This window comes from Electrona antarctica (genome assembly GCF_951216825.1).
Source record: "Electrona antarctica genome assembly, chromosome: 12".
Classification (NCBI taxonomy): Eukaryota; Metazoa; Chordata; class Actinopteri; order Myctophiformes; family Myctophidae; genus Electrona; species Electrona antarctica.
In genome coordinates, this window is record NC_136793.1 from 22200443 (window position 1) to 22219226 (window position 18784).

The window sequence follows — 18784 nt, forward strand, 5'->3', positions numbered from 1 at the left end:
GAAAGTACAGTTCAGTACAGGTCTGCTATCTTAAATTGGGGTCCTCCATACTCAATTAATTCATGATGAATGATGTTATTCTTCGGATCTGATCTGGTTTAATATGTCATGCCATTTTATTTTAACTTTGTTAGGGAAAATATATTTTAGCCTAAAAAATGACTAATGGCAATTTAAAACATCTTGTGACTGTGCAACTGTAATCCCGTAGGCCTGCCGTCTATATATATATAGCCTTCCTCAAACTGTTCTTCTGTGTCACCATTCTTGACACTCAGCCAGGCTAATTAAAACTATACTCTTGTAGTGTTCCCAGTTCCCACGTGACTTTCCACTCTGACCCGTGTTGCTGGGGCCATACCGGGCCATACACACGTCAGACCTACACCGAAAACAAACCTCCTCACTGCTCTTATAAAATCAGATTACGTCTTTTAATAAGACTTATTGTAAGAAAATAACAATTAGCCAGCTAAAAAGTGTGGCATGTAGCTATAATCTGTTCCCCCCCATGTCAAACAAATGTCTGTCGACCATATGATAAAGTAGAAGCTGTATATCCTATTTTTTAAACGTTTTTCCACATCTATAAACCCTAAACAATATGGCATATCAATTTCCACAAGAACGTATGACGTCATCTGCTGGGTCTGGGAATTGTGAATGAAGCTCCGCCCTCTCTGCTGCTTTGATGTTTAATTCAGTGAGAGTCGGTCAGTTCACAACAGGGCGGAGGAGGCCGGGGGAGACAATTAACAACAACCTGCACTTTGCACCGGACACAGGGTAAGACAACTCATCTTTACATGTAGTTTGTTGTTGACAGGTTGGTCCGTCGTGACATATTCTATAGTTGTGTTTGTGTTCTCCGAAATCAACATGATTAAAAGGAGCAGGTGCTTTCAGAAATAGACCAGACCGTTACACGGACAGACGCCCAAACCATTGCGCCACACGATTCCTCGACCCCCCATTATTAAATCCCGAGGGATGCAGGCTTTTCTTGTGTTTTATCTGTGCTAGTAGTGCTACCTAGAGAAAAACAATAACCATATTTATTATTATAGGCTATTATTAGTTTACTACCTATATGCTGCCAAAATAATTGTTTTCTTTGAAGTGCTCACACATGCTTGATGCCTCACACTTTAATAGAGAAATCGCCCATAGCTATAGAATATATCGTCAATATATAGGCTATATAACATCATTACGTTATTCACACAATAATCAAATCAGAACACAAATGAGTGTACATTTGCACATGCTTGTGAATTATACTGTAGGCTATAGCGCCATTTTGAAACAGGACGCCTATTTTATATAGGACGGGTAGGCCTACGGGACCTAGTGACGTTTAGATGTAAAATTATTATAAATGTATTTGTGCGTCGCGGTTTGTCTGATGAACAGACTCAACTGGAAGGCTATGACAACATAGGCTACAGTAGAACTCAACAGAACAGCATAGCCTGCTGGCTGCCCCCAATTCCCGTATGCAAGCTGCAGGCATTATGCTGCACCAGTGGTCCTACAATAGATGGCCTGTGATATTCCCAGTATAGTGTTAATGAATTACTGTGGATGTGTTTTTCAGCAGATTTAAGTGATTTATAAAGATATGGCCCCTTGACAGTTCTGATCACTCCCTGCCTGGCACATAATGTCAGAGAACGTGACGTAAGGTTTATATATTAAATTATTGATGCTGTAAAGAGGTATTATAGCCTATACTATGCTGGTCATTTCCACCCTGAAAATGTGCCTAAAACACAGATGTTAAACCAAGGCCATATAGGCTACTGTACATGAAGGAGTGTGCACATTGTTTAGCTATCCCCATGCTGCATGCATGAGTCGTCATTTGTAGCTCATATTATGAGACGTATGTCCATCCATTGTTTAGGTTTCCTGTTAATGGTATATTTAAGCTAGGCTGATGCCCCTTGCATGGGAATGATGCCCGAACAAGGCCTGTTGGGAACGCATGCCCCTCCGGGTATCGTTTCACAGTGCACCTGTTGTCAGATTTTTCCATCATACTTTTTGGGCAATTTTACTCCCAAAACTCCCAAAACTAGCCAAAACACCCATAAGCAACCAACATCAGATCTACATGGGACTTGCATACTAAAAAGCTGTTACATTTCTCATTAGACGGTTTAGACCCACAGACATGATTGGCACTGCAATAATTAAAATATAAAATAAATAAATAAACATGAATTTTGCAATTATGTTCGAATAGCAACCTGCTGAAGGACCGAGCATTCCAATTTTGGGGTCTGGCCCTATAGAAATAACTACAGGAGTGGTTCCCAAAGTGGGATCCGGGGACCCCCAGGCGTCCTTGAGGGAGTTCCAGGGGGTCCCCAGCTACATGAAAGTTTGGAACCAAATGGACCCTTATGGGTCTGTAACTCTGAGAGTGTACAATTTGTACACTCTGCATGGCTGTAGACTGTAGACTAATGCATGTGAAACTGGGGGTCCTTGAAATTAAACGGGTTGAGAATCACTGCTAGTAGAGCCGTAAAAATCTTCTCTTATGGGGGTCCCTGGCATATCTTTTCAAATGGGGGTCCGCGGGCTAATTAGTGTCCATTTGGGGGTCCTTGACATGAAAAGGTTTGGGAAGCACTGAACTACAGGGTATTAAATGCTTGCTCCTAAAGGCCAGTCCACACCAATACAACTACTTGCAATTGCAACTACTTGCAACCATTATCCCCAAATGGCACCTGTCTGCAACTGGTCAGTCCAGACCACTGTAATTTATGCAACTAGTTGCATTGGTGTGGACTGGGCTTAAACGTATTTACATGAGCTACATGAACTGACTGTACACAAGTATTGGTATCTTATATTGTATCCCCTCTCCTCCCAGGTTTTCTCTCTGCAGTGCAAAATGAAGTTGTCTACAGTGGCTGTGCTGTGCCTGTCTTTGCTTTTGAGCCACACCCATTTCTCCCTGGCAAAGGGAGGGAAAGGAGGAGGAGGAGGGAAGTCCTCTAACCGCGGTGGGGGCTCCTCCTCCAACTCCAACCGTGGCACCGGCAGTCGAACCAACCAAGGATCTACCTATCCCAAACAAGCTCCCCCAAGCTATCCTAATCAAGGGGGCAACCCCGCTGGAGGTTACCCCAACCAAGGGCGCAACCCTGCTGGAGGATACCCCAACCAAGGGGGATACCCCGCTGGAGGTTACCCCAACCAAGGGGGATACCCCGCTGGAGGTTACCCCAACCAAGGGGGCTACCCCGCTGGAGGATACCCTAACCGAGGGGGTTACCCAGCAGGCGGATACCCCAACCAAGGGGGCTATCCTGCTGGAGGTGGGTACCCAAATCAACCAGGCAGAGCAGGATACCCCAATCAAGGAGGATATTACCCTAACCAATACCCAGCTGGTGGCTATGGTGGATATGGTGGTGGAGCTGCATATCCTGGAGGCCATGGATATGGTGGTTATGGTGGTGGATACATGAACCGCAACCCCAACAACCAAATCATGAGCCCTCAATATGGAGGCAGCTATGGATATGGGGGTCATGGTTACGCTGGTGGTTCTCCATTTTCCCGCTCAGTTCATGGGATGGGTTATAATCCCTCTCAGCAATCCAGAGGGTTTGGGCGCACTGCATTGCTGGCAGCTGGAACAGGGGCTGTGGCAGGGATGGCACTGGGCTATGGACTGGGAAGGTTCCCTCGTCCACCATTCCACTTCAACAGCCATGAAGAGGAGCATCACTATAACCACTACATGTACAAACGATATGGCACCAGGTCCACTGACGAGAACGACTACAGCAGGGACTATAAATTTGTCTCACCCCCTGTAAGATATGACAAGTACATGGAAACATGCATGCAGAGGACAGATCTGCTACCCGCAGAAAGTCCACAAAGAAAAAGTGATCCGACCACCACCACCACCACCACTACCACTACCACCACTACAACGACTGCTATCGGTGCCTCAGCCTCAGACAACAGTGTTGGCAACAACACATCAGAGATTAATGGCAACAACACATCAGAGAGTAACAGCTCCACAACGGATAAACCTCTGACCCCTGCACCGATAACCCCCCAACCGGCAAAGGGGCCTGGCGTAAAGCCTCTGCCCCCGGCTTCAGTAGACGTCAGCGATAATGACGACGAAGACACAGTCAGCATGGTGGAGATCGGCTACCCTGCGCTGATTGAGCAGCTGAAGGCCAGGAGGTGTGTGGAGCTCTACATGGTGTACTCTGAGAAATACATGGAGAGGAACGTACCAGGACCCATGGGAGCGGCACCGCGCCCGGGGACAAGCCTCCTTGGTCTTCTGACTGTGGTCTCCAGCACTGCGCTGATGCTGCTGAACAGCAACATGCTGATGTTGCACTGAGACAAACACAAGAGGCGTTGGAGGAGGCATGGGGTTGTGAGACAGTGAAAGCAGATGCACAGATGAGGAGCGACAATGAAGTTAACGGGGGTGGGTGGTGGTGGATGTAGACTGCAGTGCATACAATGATTATTTCATTATCCCGAGAGTAGCACAACGATGGAGAGAGTAAAGAACAGGTTGTGTATGTTCACACTCATTGGGACACTTTATATTATGTGTGGTTATATAGTTTTCCTTTTTTTGTTTGTTATATTGTTTATTACACCAGATGTAGGCATTGTAGCCTCTGCATGTGCATGGCTGACACAACAAAGCTGGCAGACTCCATTGCAACCCCCCTAAATTGAGAATTAAGCTAGCCCAATCATAAGCCCTTCACTGCCAGTTCCCTTTCCTGGGAACTGCACTGAAATGCTGGAAGTTTTTCATGACCATGGGGGAAATAGGCACTTTAAAACACATTTAGCTAATTTTCTGTGAAAAGGATGCAACAAGATCCTCTCTGAGTTTGTTAGAGCGTCACTCTAGTCTAAACACTGAAGCTTGTGTGAGAACATGTGCCAATCTCTGGCTGATAAAAACACAAAGCATCTAGAAAAAATAAGCAGTACTATCAATGATTAAATATATGGCTATGTTGATTATAGAAATATAGAATAATAATATAATAATTATTATTCATTTGATAAGGCCAGTCTTTGTTTCGTTTAATTGATTAATATTAATATTTGATTAAAAGTTGTTTGTGGGAGATTGTTCTCTCTCTTCCCTGCCTCTCTGTTTATGTCAGTGGGAGAGGGCAGTTAAAGTTAGCTTGCACCTGTGGGGTTTATAAAGGTGCAGCCTGGCGATGCTCTGTGTAAATAAAACAGAACTGCAGGGTACTAACAATGGAGTTTCAACAATGCACAGTGAGGCAATAGCAGTGGAGAACTATGTAGTCAATGAGCTGAAAAACAGTGAATACTGTAACTCTTACTATGGCTTACATAGCCTGCCAATATGTTAACATAACTGCTTTCATACTGTACCTTCAATTATAATATTACTAATACTACCAATTCTATAAGTGTAAATTGTCTATGATGATGCAACATACATATTTTACTTTAGCTTTCAACCGATAACTGGATTATTGTCACTTAATCAGTATAAGGCATGAAGAAATGCAAATTGCAAATCCAGGTTAATTATTTAATACTCATTTTATGTATTGGTAGATGATCTGATGAAGAATGATGCAACTTCACAGAAACCATTGTCATTGTTCTCACCAAATATAGCATCATTACAGCCATTGACCTTTGACTCTGCTAGTATTGTTAGTAGAATGTGACTGCTTATACTGTCCATTTACCATTACTGCATATCGAAAAACTGAATATTTGTTTGCACACACACACACACACACAGTACGTATATCCACTCCAAGTGGATGTAAACTCTCTCGCCTGATTGTAAATTGTTCTGTAAGTGCTCTTATGTAAGGCTTCTAATGTGCAGATGTTAAACTGACCTGGATATTCTTGTATTCTTACCCCTGAGGTTCTGGTTTATGGGTTGGATGTCAAGATCAAATTTTTATATCATGGAATACATGCTGGTTCTATGAACTGAACTGTGTTTTATGTTGTTATGTTATGTTTCTACATTCATTGTCTAAAGCTTTAATGTATTTGAGTATATCCCATGTAAAGAAAGGTCTTGTTTGCATTCCACAGGATTTATTTAGTTTGCTTTTACTTTCAGAAATGTAAATTCAAGATCCCTTAAAATCAGCCCTGTAACTTCTTACATCTTCATGGTGAAACGTTTGTCAGACTTGCCCCTTTCCCTTGCCTAAAGCTTGGCTTGTTTAATAAACTTCTTAATCCACTATGTGCTTTTCCTGGCTCATTTGTGCAATAAACAAATTAGATGTTTTTGCTGTGCAATGGTTTTAATGGGGGGGGGGTCACACTTGTGTGAAGTGAGTGGCGTCCAGTGTGGCTGCCACATGAGTAATTGTTGATACCATAACATAGCATATTTATGAAGGACTACACGTGACACCACGGCACTGTTATGGCAACACTAGTTTTTAGAGGTTATTATAATGAAGCATGCGTGACAGATTGTCATCACTTCCACTTCCATGGAGTGACTAAATTATGTTTTCGTAATTAATGCACACTGCTTTGACTGCTGAAATGTGAGCAAACCACTGGGTGGGCGTCTTTATAATTAATAATAATCAATGATTACGTTTGAAGATTCTTTATCAGTATCTGTCACTGCAATTGTTGTCTGCATGGAGAAATAATCATAAAGGAAAAAGAACCAGAAAAGTGCACTCCAGGCCTGGTTTGCAACCCATGCAGGCAAGTCATTCATATTAAGAAACATACATCACACCTGTGTGAAGTGAGGGGCACTCTTATCATATCATCATGACGTCAAATAGACTCTAGTTTGCTCAGACACTATGACATAACATTCTACATTCATTGTCAATGGGAATTTATTGTTTGTGTAGGACCAAGTTTGTGGACAGACAACAAAAGCTGGATATACAAAAATATTAAAAATCTGATTGATACATCTTGATCACATTACTCCAGAGAGTACTGATTTGTGTGAGATTTAGACATAGTAGAAAATATTGTCTGGCAAATATGGCCCTATAGCATATTAGCCTCGTTTGGATCCTCACCCTCTGCTATTAGCTCTAGAAGAGGTTCCATGTTTGTCAGGATATTCCTGCAGGGTCAAGCCCAAGTGGAGAAAACCGTTTCCATCGTATCCAAAAAGTTAAGGTGAGAGCTACAGATGAAAAATTTGGAGCGGGGTGAAACAACCTCTTAAATCAGGCTTATTTAGTCAGCCTCTGGCCAGTCAAAGCCTGTCCGCATCCGCAGTACTGCTTCCATAAGATTGCATTGGGAAAACATGGTACTCAGTGGCTGACTTCATAAGCTTCAGGCCAATTTTGGGGACAGACTTACCAGGTGTATGCGCAAGTTTCACGCAGATCTGCTTTCTGAAAATATCTAAGAATGTTAAAAGAACGTTGAAACTTGTTTTCATTCAGTAGCAGCAGTGCTGTCTGCCCTAAGGGATGGTGGCAAAATAATACTGACCATTGTGAGAAATCCTTTTTACATGTGAGATCAGACACAACCAGACGTTCACTGAACTCCTGCACATGCATCTTCATTTTCATTCATCATGACATTTTTTTATACTGATACATTGATGCCTGGAGGCGAATTCCAAATGTAACCAGAGAAGACTAGGGGCTTGTTCTCTTGTTCTTTCTTTCTTTCTCTCCACTACTGTACATTTTTCTCATAATTAATTGACCTTCCACTCTCTTGTTTAATCTCCCAAACAGTTTGAAGTTCCAGTAGGCCAAGGATGCAAATGTATTTATTTTTTCTTTACTTATCGTATAATATAACGCCATTTGGGTTTCTTATGGCACCTGCACATTTCTATTATTTGCAATATTATTTCAACTGTATATCTTTATCATTGTGTGCAAATTAACTAAACTAAACTAGTTTGATTACTGCAACAGTATCCTCTATACGACACCACCTCCAAAGTTCTCAATAAACTGCAATATGTCCAGAACTCAGCTGCCCGTCTACTTACCAATACCCGTTCCAGAGACCATATTACACCAGTCCTCTGTGACCTCCACTGGCTACCGGTCAAACAAAGAATCCACTTCAAAACACTCCTGACCACCTATAAAGCACTAGACAACCTGGCTCCCCCATACCTCTGTGACCTCCTCAAACGTCATGTCCCCTCCCGCTCCCTCAGGTCTGGTGATGCAAACCTCCTTGACGTCCCCAAGACCAAACTCCGGACATGGGGTGACAGAGCATTTGCCTTTGCTGCCCCAACCCTGTGGAATGCCCTCCCTAAGGCACTCAGAGATGCCCCCCACCCTCCAAACCTTCAAAACCGCCCTCAAGACCCACCTCTTCAACATTGCCTTCCCTAGCTAACCCTTTTCACTGTCTTTTAATGTTTTTATAGCTTTTAGTGTTTATTTCTTTTTTTTTCTAATAAAGTTGTTTTTATTTGTGTTGTTACCTCTGTAAAGCCCCCCCATGTAAAGTGTCTTTGGGTACTCAGAAAAGCGCTATATAAGTTTGAGATATTATTATTATTATTATTAAACAAACAGTCAAAATTAGATATTTGGGCCTCCATATATGGGCAAGACTGATGTCAAATGATGACTCAACAAAGACAGCTATAAAGTGCTTTAGACAGCTGATATAACTATTATGTAAATAGTGAAACACGGGAAGGGTCAACAGAGACCAGGACAATACAATGGCACCTGAACAACTGCTTGATGCTAGAGATGCTGAGGATGTAAAGGATTATTCTGAAGATGGAAAGGACTCCACAATTAATCTGGTGATCACAACAGGAGTCAACCCAGACCATTTACAACAAAACAGTATAACTGAAAGTCAACAACTGCTTGAAGCTGGGGATGCCGAGGTAGTAAACAATTCCCCTTCCATAGATAGAGAGGACACCACAATTAACAAGAAACACCAGACCACGGCAGGAGTCAACAGAAACAATTCAGGTATCAGCAAAAGAATAAAAGATACATGGCCAAGAATGACCAAGGAATTTCTGAAGGACCATTGCGAGAAAAACAAACTTTATAGGACACCTTACCTGAATGACACATTATACTTGCACTTCAAAGGTTTCGACCAAATAGAGAACTTAGAGGAGTATACAGGACTGAAATGTCTTTGGCTGCAGAGCAATGGCCTGCGACACATTGAGAACCTGCAGGCTCAGACTGAGCTCCGTAGCTTGTTCCTGCAGCAGAACCTTATATCCAAGCTAGAAAACCTTGAAAATCTGAGCAAACTTTACACACTGAATGTCGACAACAATTTCATACAAACCATAGAGAACCTCTCCTGCCTCCCTGAGCTGAATACTCTGCGTATTGCCCACAATAAGCTTGAGATGAAGGCGGATGTGGAGCACTTGATAAATTGTCCCTCCATCAGTGATCTTGACATGTCCCACAACTCTTTGAAGGACCCAGATATTTTGTCTGTGTTTATGTGCATGCCACAGTTGCGGGTATTAAATCTGATGGGAAATGACATGGTGAAATACATTCCCAACTACAGGAAGACGATGACTGTACATATCAAACAGCTCAAGTTCCTTGATAACCTTCCGGTGCTCCCTATAGATAGAGCATGTGCAGAGGCATGGGCCGCAGGTGGTCTGGACGCCGAGCGCAAAGAGAAGGAGTCATGGCAAATGCGAAAATGGAAGAGAATGCAAGATGCTATCGATGCCTTGAAACCCATCCACGCTAAACACGAGGAGAGACGCCGTCTCAAAGAGCTAGAAGAGAGAGGGCTGACCGAGGCCTCCAATACGCCAGGGTCTCAGAATCCCAGTGAGTGTAGCGAAATCCAGGATATGAGCTCATCACAGGTGGGAGGGTGTATCCAGCCTTCTGTGCAGGATAGCCTGGATTCTAATGAGGATTTACAGAAATAGAGAGAGTCCGCAGAAGAACCACAAGATAGGGGAAAACTCAAGAGTCATTATTAGAAGAGTTAATTAGCCAGCAGCAAGAGAATAATCTCAAAGGCCAAGACATGAATTTACTGTTCAAGATGAATGACACCAGTACCTTGTTAGATCCGAGCATGGCGAGCATTCCGAGCATTCCCAGATCTGATTTCAAAGCCACAGAACACCAAGCCCAAACCAAACCAAGAGTCCAGCCCACCGTATTTGAGGAGATTGACTAATGCCTTTCATCTAGATTGGTTTCATTCCTATTCATCAGACAGGATCTTCTCGTGGCCGTTGGTCCCTACTCCTCTGAGTTCCACAGGGTTCTGTGCTAAGTCAACTCCTGTTTGCCCTTTATACTTCCTCTAGGACCATTATAAGCATGGATTTTCTTATCATTGTTATGCTGATGATATCCAATTATTGTTTTTCAAACCATACAAGATGGATATGATCACCAAACTGCACAAATGTATTTCTGCCATCAACAAGTGGATGGCCAGCAACCTTTTGCAAATGAATCCAGACAAAACAGAAGTTTTAACTGTTGCCTCAAGTAGGGTTGCTGCAAACGTTGCTGACGCCTTGGGTCATTGAAACAGAACATATGCTCTAACCCCAGAAACAAAAAAACAGTCAATGCTTTTACATAAGCACGTTCATTCTGTGTCTCTGACTTGTTTTTATCACCTTCGTAACATTGCCAAACTAAGATCAGTTGTTTCATCCTAGAGTTGGAAATGATTATTCACTCATTTTTGTGTCATCACGTCTTGATTATTGTATTTCTCTTTTTACCTGTCTCTATAGCTTCGTTAAGACTGCCTGCAACTGGTCCAGAATACCGCTGAGCTGACCAGGTCCAGGAGATCCTGTCATATAGAACCTGTCCTTGCCTCCTTACACTGGCTCCCAGTTAATTGTTATGACACACAGAGCCCTACCATGGCCAGGCACCTCCTTATCTGTCTGACCTGCTTCAACCGTATGTGCCCAGAAGGTCTCTGAGAACCTCATCCCAGGCCTTGCTGGTTGTTCCTCCCACAAAATTGATAACTAATCGAGCCTTTGCCAGTTTTGCCCCTATAGGGCCTAGGGCCTAGGCTATGGAATGAGCTCCCCTTCCACTTAAGAACTGTGGCCTCTGTGGACATCTTTAAAGGTCTGTTAAAAACTCACCTTTTTAGACCTTTTAGGCCTTTGCATAGCTCTATTTGACTTCCTTGTTCAATTTCACTGGCTTGGTTAAATGTTGATTGTTTTATTTTTATTCTATTTTTGTCTTACTTTATTATTGACTCTTTGACTATTATTGACTTGTTTTACTTTCATTGTTGTTAAAGCACTTTGTGACTGTGATTGTCTGTGAAAGGTGCTCTACAAATAAACTTTACTTACTTACATCTAATTTCTTAAAGTGCCAATCCATAGCTTTTTTTGTGAATAGAAAGAGAATTTGAAGAGGCTTGGACGTGGTCTTCCTTTTTCTATTGACATGTAGAGCCTGTGGTCACTCATTACTGGTGGCTTTGAGCTTCATGAAGCTCAAAGTGTAATATCTGTCCAAATGGGCTTTCTGTCTTACTATCTCAGCAGTAGAAGTTTTGCTTCTATCTATCTATAATCGGTGTTCAAGTCCCTTGTAGGATATAAATCTTGCACTTTAAATTCACTAAAAGCAGTGTAACTGTAATGGTACTTTATTTTGAAACACTTTTATTGCCTGGGTTAAATTTTGATTGCAGTATAGGATAATAGTCAAGTTTCCGTCTTCAAGGTTTGTTGTCATCCAAGTAAGAATTAAATTGCGTGTTCGGACAAGCAAACCAGTAGGATGGAGCTGCCAGAGTGGCCATGCTCTTTTCTCCTATGGGATTATTTCCGGGGATTTTATCAGTGTTATTCTGCCTCAGTCTGTGGCTATAGGTCTACTGTGCAGCCCAGTCTTTCAGCAGCAGTTGTAGCAGTACAATCCACCCCCCTCCCCCAACTCAGCTGGATTAACCAGATGCTGCTATTCCTTCAGTGAGCCTATAGTAGCAGCCAAACAGCACATACGTATACAGAAAGAGTGCACACTAGACGTGATGGCAGCAGACAGCAGTAGACAGTATAGTCACCTCGAAACATCTTAAGAGGAAAGTGCCATGGTCAATACAACAAAGCATCATGTAGGCTAGTAGGCTACCTTCTTAATTCCTCATTGTTAACCCTGCACGCATTCTACCCACCGGGCCCAACATCCGAACTTGAGCCACGAGAGACACCACCGAGCGAGCTAAAGCGAGCGAGTTGCCATGTCGAACGTTGCGAAGTTTGCTTGAGCCGACTCAGCCCTGTCCGAGTTGCGACCCGATAGGCACAGAATAGTAAATCCTCGCCCCCTCTACAATGAACTCACCCAATCGCAAGACGCTGCGCTCCTTCCAGCCAATGGCTCAGCTTCCAGTGGGTGAGGAAGTGTCTGATCCTTCGAATGATATAGATTGTCCAGGACAATTAAAACTAAACTAACTATCTAAAACTAAAACTCACACTCATGTGAAGTTAGGTCATCATACATCATCACATTCCGACCAATCACAATTGGCATCCTCACTTTTCTGTCCTCAACTTTTTATCCTCAATTCCGTGGTACACACTCCGTGCTCAGCCTATCAAATCATCCCTATGGGGTACACACCAAAGCTGGGCATAAGAGGAAAAATCACACCCGTGTGAACTGAGTGGTGTAAGGTCTGGCGTAATGAAATCATGTCTGATGTAATGAAATCACACCCGGATGTGATTTCACAACTGGCTTTTTTTGTGCAGAAAAAATGAGCATGGTTGCTACGGTCATCCAGTTCACCCGGGTGTGATTTAATTACGTCAGAAATTATTTTGAACATAGCAACCATGCTCATTTTTTTCTGCACACAAAAGCCAGTTGTAGGAGTGGTTTACACCACTCAAAAAACAACAATGAATCAACATTGAGTAATATGACAGAGAACAGTAAGCTGTTTACCAAACTGCTACAAACATTATTAGCAGTCAGACAAAACATTAATGTTTGTTTAGAACACTTATGATGTAACTTGTTTGCCAGCTAAGTCTATGGACTTAATGTTTGTTTAGAGCAACCACTAAATGACAATGTAATATGTCATGTGGCCGATACAGTGGGTGCCCCTCACTTCAAGTGTTTCCAATTTTCAATAGGCCTACTTTTATTTCTACAACTCAGACGCATTATTATTTTAACCTTCATATACATATATATATATATATTTCTTTCTTTTTTTACAGAGAGAGAGATAGAGAGATCAATAATAAGTTGGTATAGAAATGATACCCCATCCAGATCTCCTCCACGGTGTGCAACATTAACATTATCCTTGGTCACTTTACAGCTGGAGAACTTGAAATAACTGTTATAAGTGTAGGCTATGGTTAAGACTCAGAGAGTGACTCTTTGCTGCTGTCACAGGCTTATGGAATGGCAAGGCCAGCAAGGGTCAAAACCAGGAAGGTTTTGGCAACAAAACATATAGGCCATGAATTCAAAAATGAACATGCAGGCTGCAGGAATCCAAAATCCAAGGACAGACATAAGGTCAGAAGACAGGCCAAGCAGACAGAACCATCAGAACGGGACTCAAATCAGAAACACATGAAATACAGAGGCTAGAAAGTCAAGTCAAACACCAAGTAACATTACTTAAACAATCTGGCAGTGAACAGGGGAAATTAGCTTGGTATGAATATTAAAGCATGAAGCTCAGGTGTGGAAAACATGGTGGGAAAGCTCAGGTGGGTGAGAAGGAAAGTGGTAACAGGTGTGCAAAGATATGGTGGGGACCGAAGGGAAGGTCTGGGGACATCTGGTGGATAAGTGGAGGATAGCAGATTTGGGTAGTTGAAGGAAATGTGGCTAGAGACAGATAAAGAGACAGATGTACAGTAGCTGGACCTCAGCTACGTCTGTGGAGAGGCAGATCGTGACAAATGCAAAGAACCTGGGCAATATAATCCTTCCTGGAAAAACTTTATGAAGCAAAAACAGTATTTTTAGAATGTTTTTATTTTATTTATTTTATAACAATGTTGTAATACTTTTTTATGTAGCAATTTGTAATGTATCAAACCTGACATTCACTGGTTGTTCATACTTGTTCATATAGCTATATCATAGTGACATCACAATGTATCTAAATGTTTAGATGAAACATACTGGCAGAATGGCATTACCACAAAAACGGTATGGCTGATTTGAATCTAGTACTTGCTTCTTAGAAGTAGACATAACTCCATAAAAAAGCCAAAATGAATGAATGAATGGTTTATTTCGATCTTATGCCGTTAGTACATTACAAGATGAATCATGTTTTAAACTCATTTGACATGATCGAAAAGGTATAGGCGGAAGCTGGGAGCTTATTAATGCCTATCCTTATTACATATTGTACAGTTGTAACTAAGATAAATTTCAAATGAAAACAAAAACAAAACAAAACAAAAACAAAAACAAAAACAAAGACAAACAAAAAACAAAACAAAAAAACAACAAAAAAGGGTTAGGGTAACTAACAAACAAACACGGGAAACGAAAGAACAGACAGGCAGAGAAGAAGAAGAAACACATTATCGAACACAGTAATCAAACAGTACGAAAATAAAACTCAAGCAATTCAATCAATAATGCTTCAGTCATTCACTTTTGTATTTGTCCAATATAGCATTTTTGAGCCTTTTTTTGAATTGTAAAATGTTTTTACTTTGTTTAATTGTATCCGGCAGGTCATTCCATAGTTTCACCCCGCGAACGGAGATACACATACTTTTCAGTGTGGTACTAACACTAGGTTGTTTAGTACCCCTCTCAGCTCGTACCTCCCATCCCTATCCCTGAACCAATTTTGGATGTCATCTGGAAGAAGTTTCTGTCTGGCTTTATATAATATTTGTGCTGTTTTGAGGTCTATTAAATCAAAGAATTTTAATGTGTGTGAGTTCAAGAAGAGTTGATTGGTGTGTTCGTGATATCCTACATTGTTGACTAATCTAATTGCTTTTTTCTGCATTATGTTTATTGGTTGAACGTTACTCAATGTCAGTCTTCACAACTAATGCAGTTGCATTTACAGTATAATTCTAATAAGTATATTCATGTTTGTTATGTCATCTTCTTTTACCTCATCATCTGAGTTCTAGTACCACCAGTGATATAAAAAAATGTAAAAATGACATGAAGTACACAGTCTCAGAAGGGAACATATACTCTATTAGTATTAAAGTGTAAACAGTTATTCCTCAAGTAGTCCGCCATTCCACCCATGACCCAAAATTACATTATAAAACAAAATGCCAGACACCAGAGGATTAAAGGTAGGGTAAGTGGAAATGAAATGTTTGTTGTTTAAAGGTTGAAGCACTATATTATAATAATCATCATTGCTACAGAGTGTGTGTTTGTTAGTAACAGGGGGGCGCTTTAATAAATAGAAAATAAATTTTCAGGTGGGTTGCCAATTTCAGCCAGTCAGGAGAGCGTACCCATTTATCAGCTTCAATTTGACAGTGTTCCAATTCCAAATTTGTCTGCTAATTTGAAAAAAAGAGCTGGAGAGACATGGATTTGACTGCAGCTTTTTGGGTCCTGTCCCATTGTTATTTGGATATCATTTAATTATTGCATGTTCGACTGCTTATTTTATTCATTTGTTTTATGTTTTATATTGCTGTTTTTATGTTTTAAACTAGTCAAGCGCTTGTCTGTGAAAGGTGCCCTATAAATAAAATGTGTTTTTTACATACTTTAGCAACAATGAGTACTATCAGAATATAGAGCTATTAACACTTATTTGAACAAAAACATATCTCTTACCCTACCTTTAAAGTTAGTCAACATAACTCAGACAGATCTACAGAGCATATCTTATCTGTGCTACACATGAGAACAGGGAATGGTGTAACATTTATGTGCTGTAAGACGCGCTACATTCCGCTTCCTCTCCTCTCCTCCTTCTCATTCAGTGGATCTTGTGGAATTTACACAAGCATCACTTTGAGTCAGGGAATCTCTTTTGATCACATTTCTGTACCATTCTTTTAGATCAAATGGTTGGTCGTTATTGGCCAAGGTGCAGCTGTGTTCACAATCTGGGGGTGATTGTCTCTGGGAGCCTGCCTGTGCCCCCTACATGATTGCCACCCAGTGGCCCATCAGGACAGACATCAGGGAACCAATGACAACGACGATGCTGTTATAAATGGGACCGCTCGATGCACTGTAATATCCCATGTCTCCAGACCCCTCTGGCTCGTAACCAGCCCTGCCGCCATACCCACCACCACCATACCCACCACGGCCATACCCGCCACCGTACCCTCCATAGCCACCACCGTATCCTCCTCCGTATCCTCCTCCGTATCCTCCATACCCTCCTCCTCCAAACATTCCGCCTCCAGGACGACTCAGAGCAGAACCAAGCAATGTTCCCCCCATGGCTCCTGCTGCGGCTGCCCCAGCGACACTCCCCGCGCTGGAACCCCTGGACTGGACAGGTGCAGGCCTGTAGCTTCCACCACCACCACCCCAACCGCGGCTGCCACCTCCGCGGCCGAATCCACCACCTCGACCGAAGCCTCCCCCTCGCCCCGCCTCAGAGGTGGGAAAGTGAGTGGCAAGGAGCAGCAGGGATGTCATCACTGTGAGCACTAGTTTCTTCATGGTTTATCCCCCTGTAACGACAAGAGTAGCAATGCTGTAAGGAGCTGCTCACAGGAGAGTTGTCTGCTGCTCTCTGTAGCCTATGTTTTAGAGATACACAACTTACATAATTGATTCAATGTCACCAATCGGTGAAAGGTGTCGGTCATAGAATTAGATACTATATAATTCATCAGTACTGTGTCTCCCCTGTGGTTAGAGGCACTTATGTTTAGTGCACATAAACACAAACTGACCCAGATGATCGCATCATGGATTTAGCCCTGTGTGGCTGAGTATGTGGTATTTTTACTCTGCCTGCAAATTGAGAGAAAAGGAGCACACTGTGTTACTCCTAATCCATCTTTATGACACACATCTTACACAACACAAAGTGCCACAACCTCGACAATACTATCTGACCCAATGGCTGTCACAGGATCAGATAGCTTTCATAATCTCCCAAGGCTCATAATTGGGATTTGCACTGGGTTAATCTGGTTCTGAATATGCTGCAGTGGAGTGCAGTGCTGCTGGATGTATACGTAGGCTACCGCTGCAAATAAAAGTGGTCAATATGAATACGTTGAAATGTGCTTATATAAATAATAAAGTCAAAGTCGTACGATTTGTTACACACGTTACCGCAGTGAAATTTGTTCTCCGCATTTGACCCATCTCTTAAACCACCCTAGCGCCATTTGGACCACAACTGATGATCCCCAGAACAAAAGTTGCCATCATGACAGCTTTTCCTTTCCTTATGTTTAATGCTACATCAAATCGGTCTAAATCTGTTCTAAAAGAAAATTAGTGCCAATTGTCATGACAGATAAATTACTGTAAATCATCAACAAGTGGTGCGACATCTTCTTCACTATCGTCATTGCACTGTGTACACAATGTAATCCATGACCTTTTACAAGGCACCTTAAGCTATAATTATACCGGGTCACTTAGCTTGGCTGTAATCCCATGGGTCTTGTCACAGATTAGATTTTTTGTTCAGACTCATTCAGAAAAAGTTAATTAAATACATTTATTTCATGGAATTTGGAACACCAGAAATGTCTGTCTGTCTCCACACCATCAATAAATTGTCTGGTTTCTACACAGTAGCCTATAATCCTCAATGTAAATTGAACTGACAATTAATATAAAAAAGATGAACCTTTACAGTTAAATTAATTGTACTGTAAGGAATGGGTTCTATGGGGCTCAGCAATAGACAAAGTGAATGCCAACTGTATTTAAAAGAACATTACATGAAATCACAGCTATATATACTGTATAATGTAATGTATATGCACAAGACAGGTGTGAGTTATACAATCAATAATTTGATATGGCAAATCTCATCGAAAGAAGGAATCATTCATGTGACATGGAGAGTAAAAAACAGTAGCATAAAAATGAAAACAGCTCTCATCTGTATGGCAGTCACAATTATTACATAATCACCTAATCACAATTAGGCCTACTTGAGATGATTGCAATAATTTTGCATGAGTGTCATCGTTTCCATGGTAAAGAAATATTCATACATTTCCAAAATTATTTCCACTATTAACAAAAATATATAGCCTATTATATGTCATGTTATATATTTTCGTTATTCGTTAAATCTGTTTGGTTTACAAAGCTTTAAAGGAACCTATACCAATTTAAATCACAACAACACATTTTACCTGTTGACTGGACTGGTAGAGTGATGTGATCCGGATGATTGTGATGTTGTTTGTCTTTCACCAGAGCAGAGTCGAGTGGACAGCGTATGAGCAGCACTGATTTATCTGACGGTCTGAAGAAAGTATGATTCAGGGACAGCCTCTTAACCTGCATCTCATTCAGGTAGGGGATCACTCCGTCTCAGCCTGCCTCATTGGCTGGGCAATGTCAACAGGAACGGTCATCCTTTCTGTAAGCCATTGTCCCACCCACAAGAAAACATAAACAGCTCTGGGTGTTCTTTTCTTAGTCAGATTCTAATTGGATGTATTATTTAAAGTCCTTTCCCACTCAATTAGGTAAAACACAAAAATCAAATCTTATCTCAAAGCTGTGACTATTTAAAAAAATAAAAACTTAAAAAAATAAAAAAAAACTATTGAATGCAATGTCTGGTT

At 41.6% G+C, this 18784-nt stretch overlaps 3 protein-coding genes across 3 annotated transcripts; 2 read left to right on the top strand and 1 right to left on the bottom strand.

The window, feature by feature from the left end:
• The first annotated feature begins 666 nt into the window (after window positions 1–666).
• On the top strand, window positions 667–6272 carry prnpb (prion protein b). The gene is made up of 2 exons (XM_079515436.1): window positions 667–786; window positions 2888–6272. The coding sequence occupies exon 2, from the start codon at window positions 2909–2911 to the stop codon at window positions 4391–4393; it is 1485 nt and encodes a 494-aa protein (XP_079371562.1). The 5' UTR covers window positions 667–786; window positions 2888–2908; the 3' UTR covers window positions 4394–6272.
• A 2756-nt stretch (window positions 6273–9028) lies between these two features.
• LOC306934344 (dynein axonemal assembly factor 1-like) lies at window positions 9029–9943 on the top strand (the record flags this gene model as incomplete). The annotated part of the gene is made up of 1 exon (XM_079516913.1): window positions 9029–9943. The coding sequence occupies one exon, from the start codon at window positions 9029–9031 to the stop codon at window positions 9941–9943; it is 915 nt and encodes a 304-aa protein (XP_079373039.1).
• A 5599-nt stretch (window positions 9944–15542) lies between these two features.
• sprn2 (shadow of prion protein 2) lies at window positions 15543–18620 on the bottom strand. Its single transcript, XM_079516288.1, has 2 exons — window positions 18347–18620; window positions 15543–16690 (listed from the first exon to the last, which is right to left on the bottom strand). Exon 2 carries the CDS (start codon window positions 16677–16679, stop codon window positions 16146–16148), a length of 534 nt encoding a protein of 177 aa, XP_079372414.1. The 5' UTR covers window positions 16680–16690; window positions 18347–18620; the 3' UTR covers window positions 15543–16145.
• Between the last annotated feature and the right edge of the window lie 164 nt (window positions 18621–18784).

What these genes read in the sequence shown, in the direction of transcription:
- prnpb (XM_079515436.1), top strand. Translation starts at nt 2,909, where the DNA reads ATGAAGTTGTCTACAGTGGCTGTGCTGTGCCTGTCTTTGCTTTTGAGC.
- sprn2 (XM_079516288.1), bottom strand. Translation starts at nt 16,679, where the DNA reads ATGAAGAAACTAGTGCTCACAGTGATGACATCCCTGCTGCTCCTTGCC.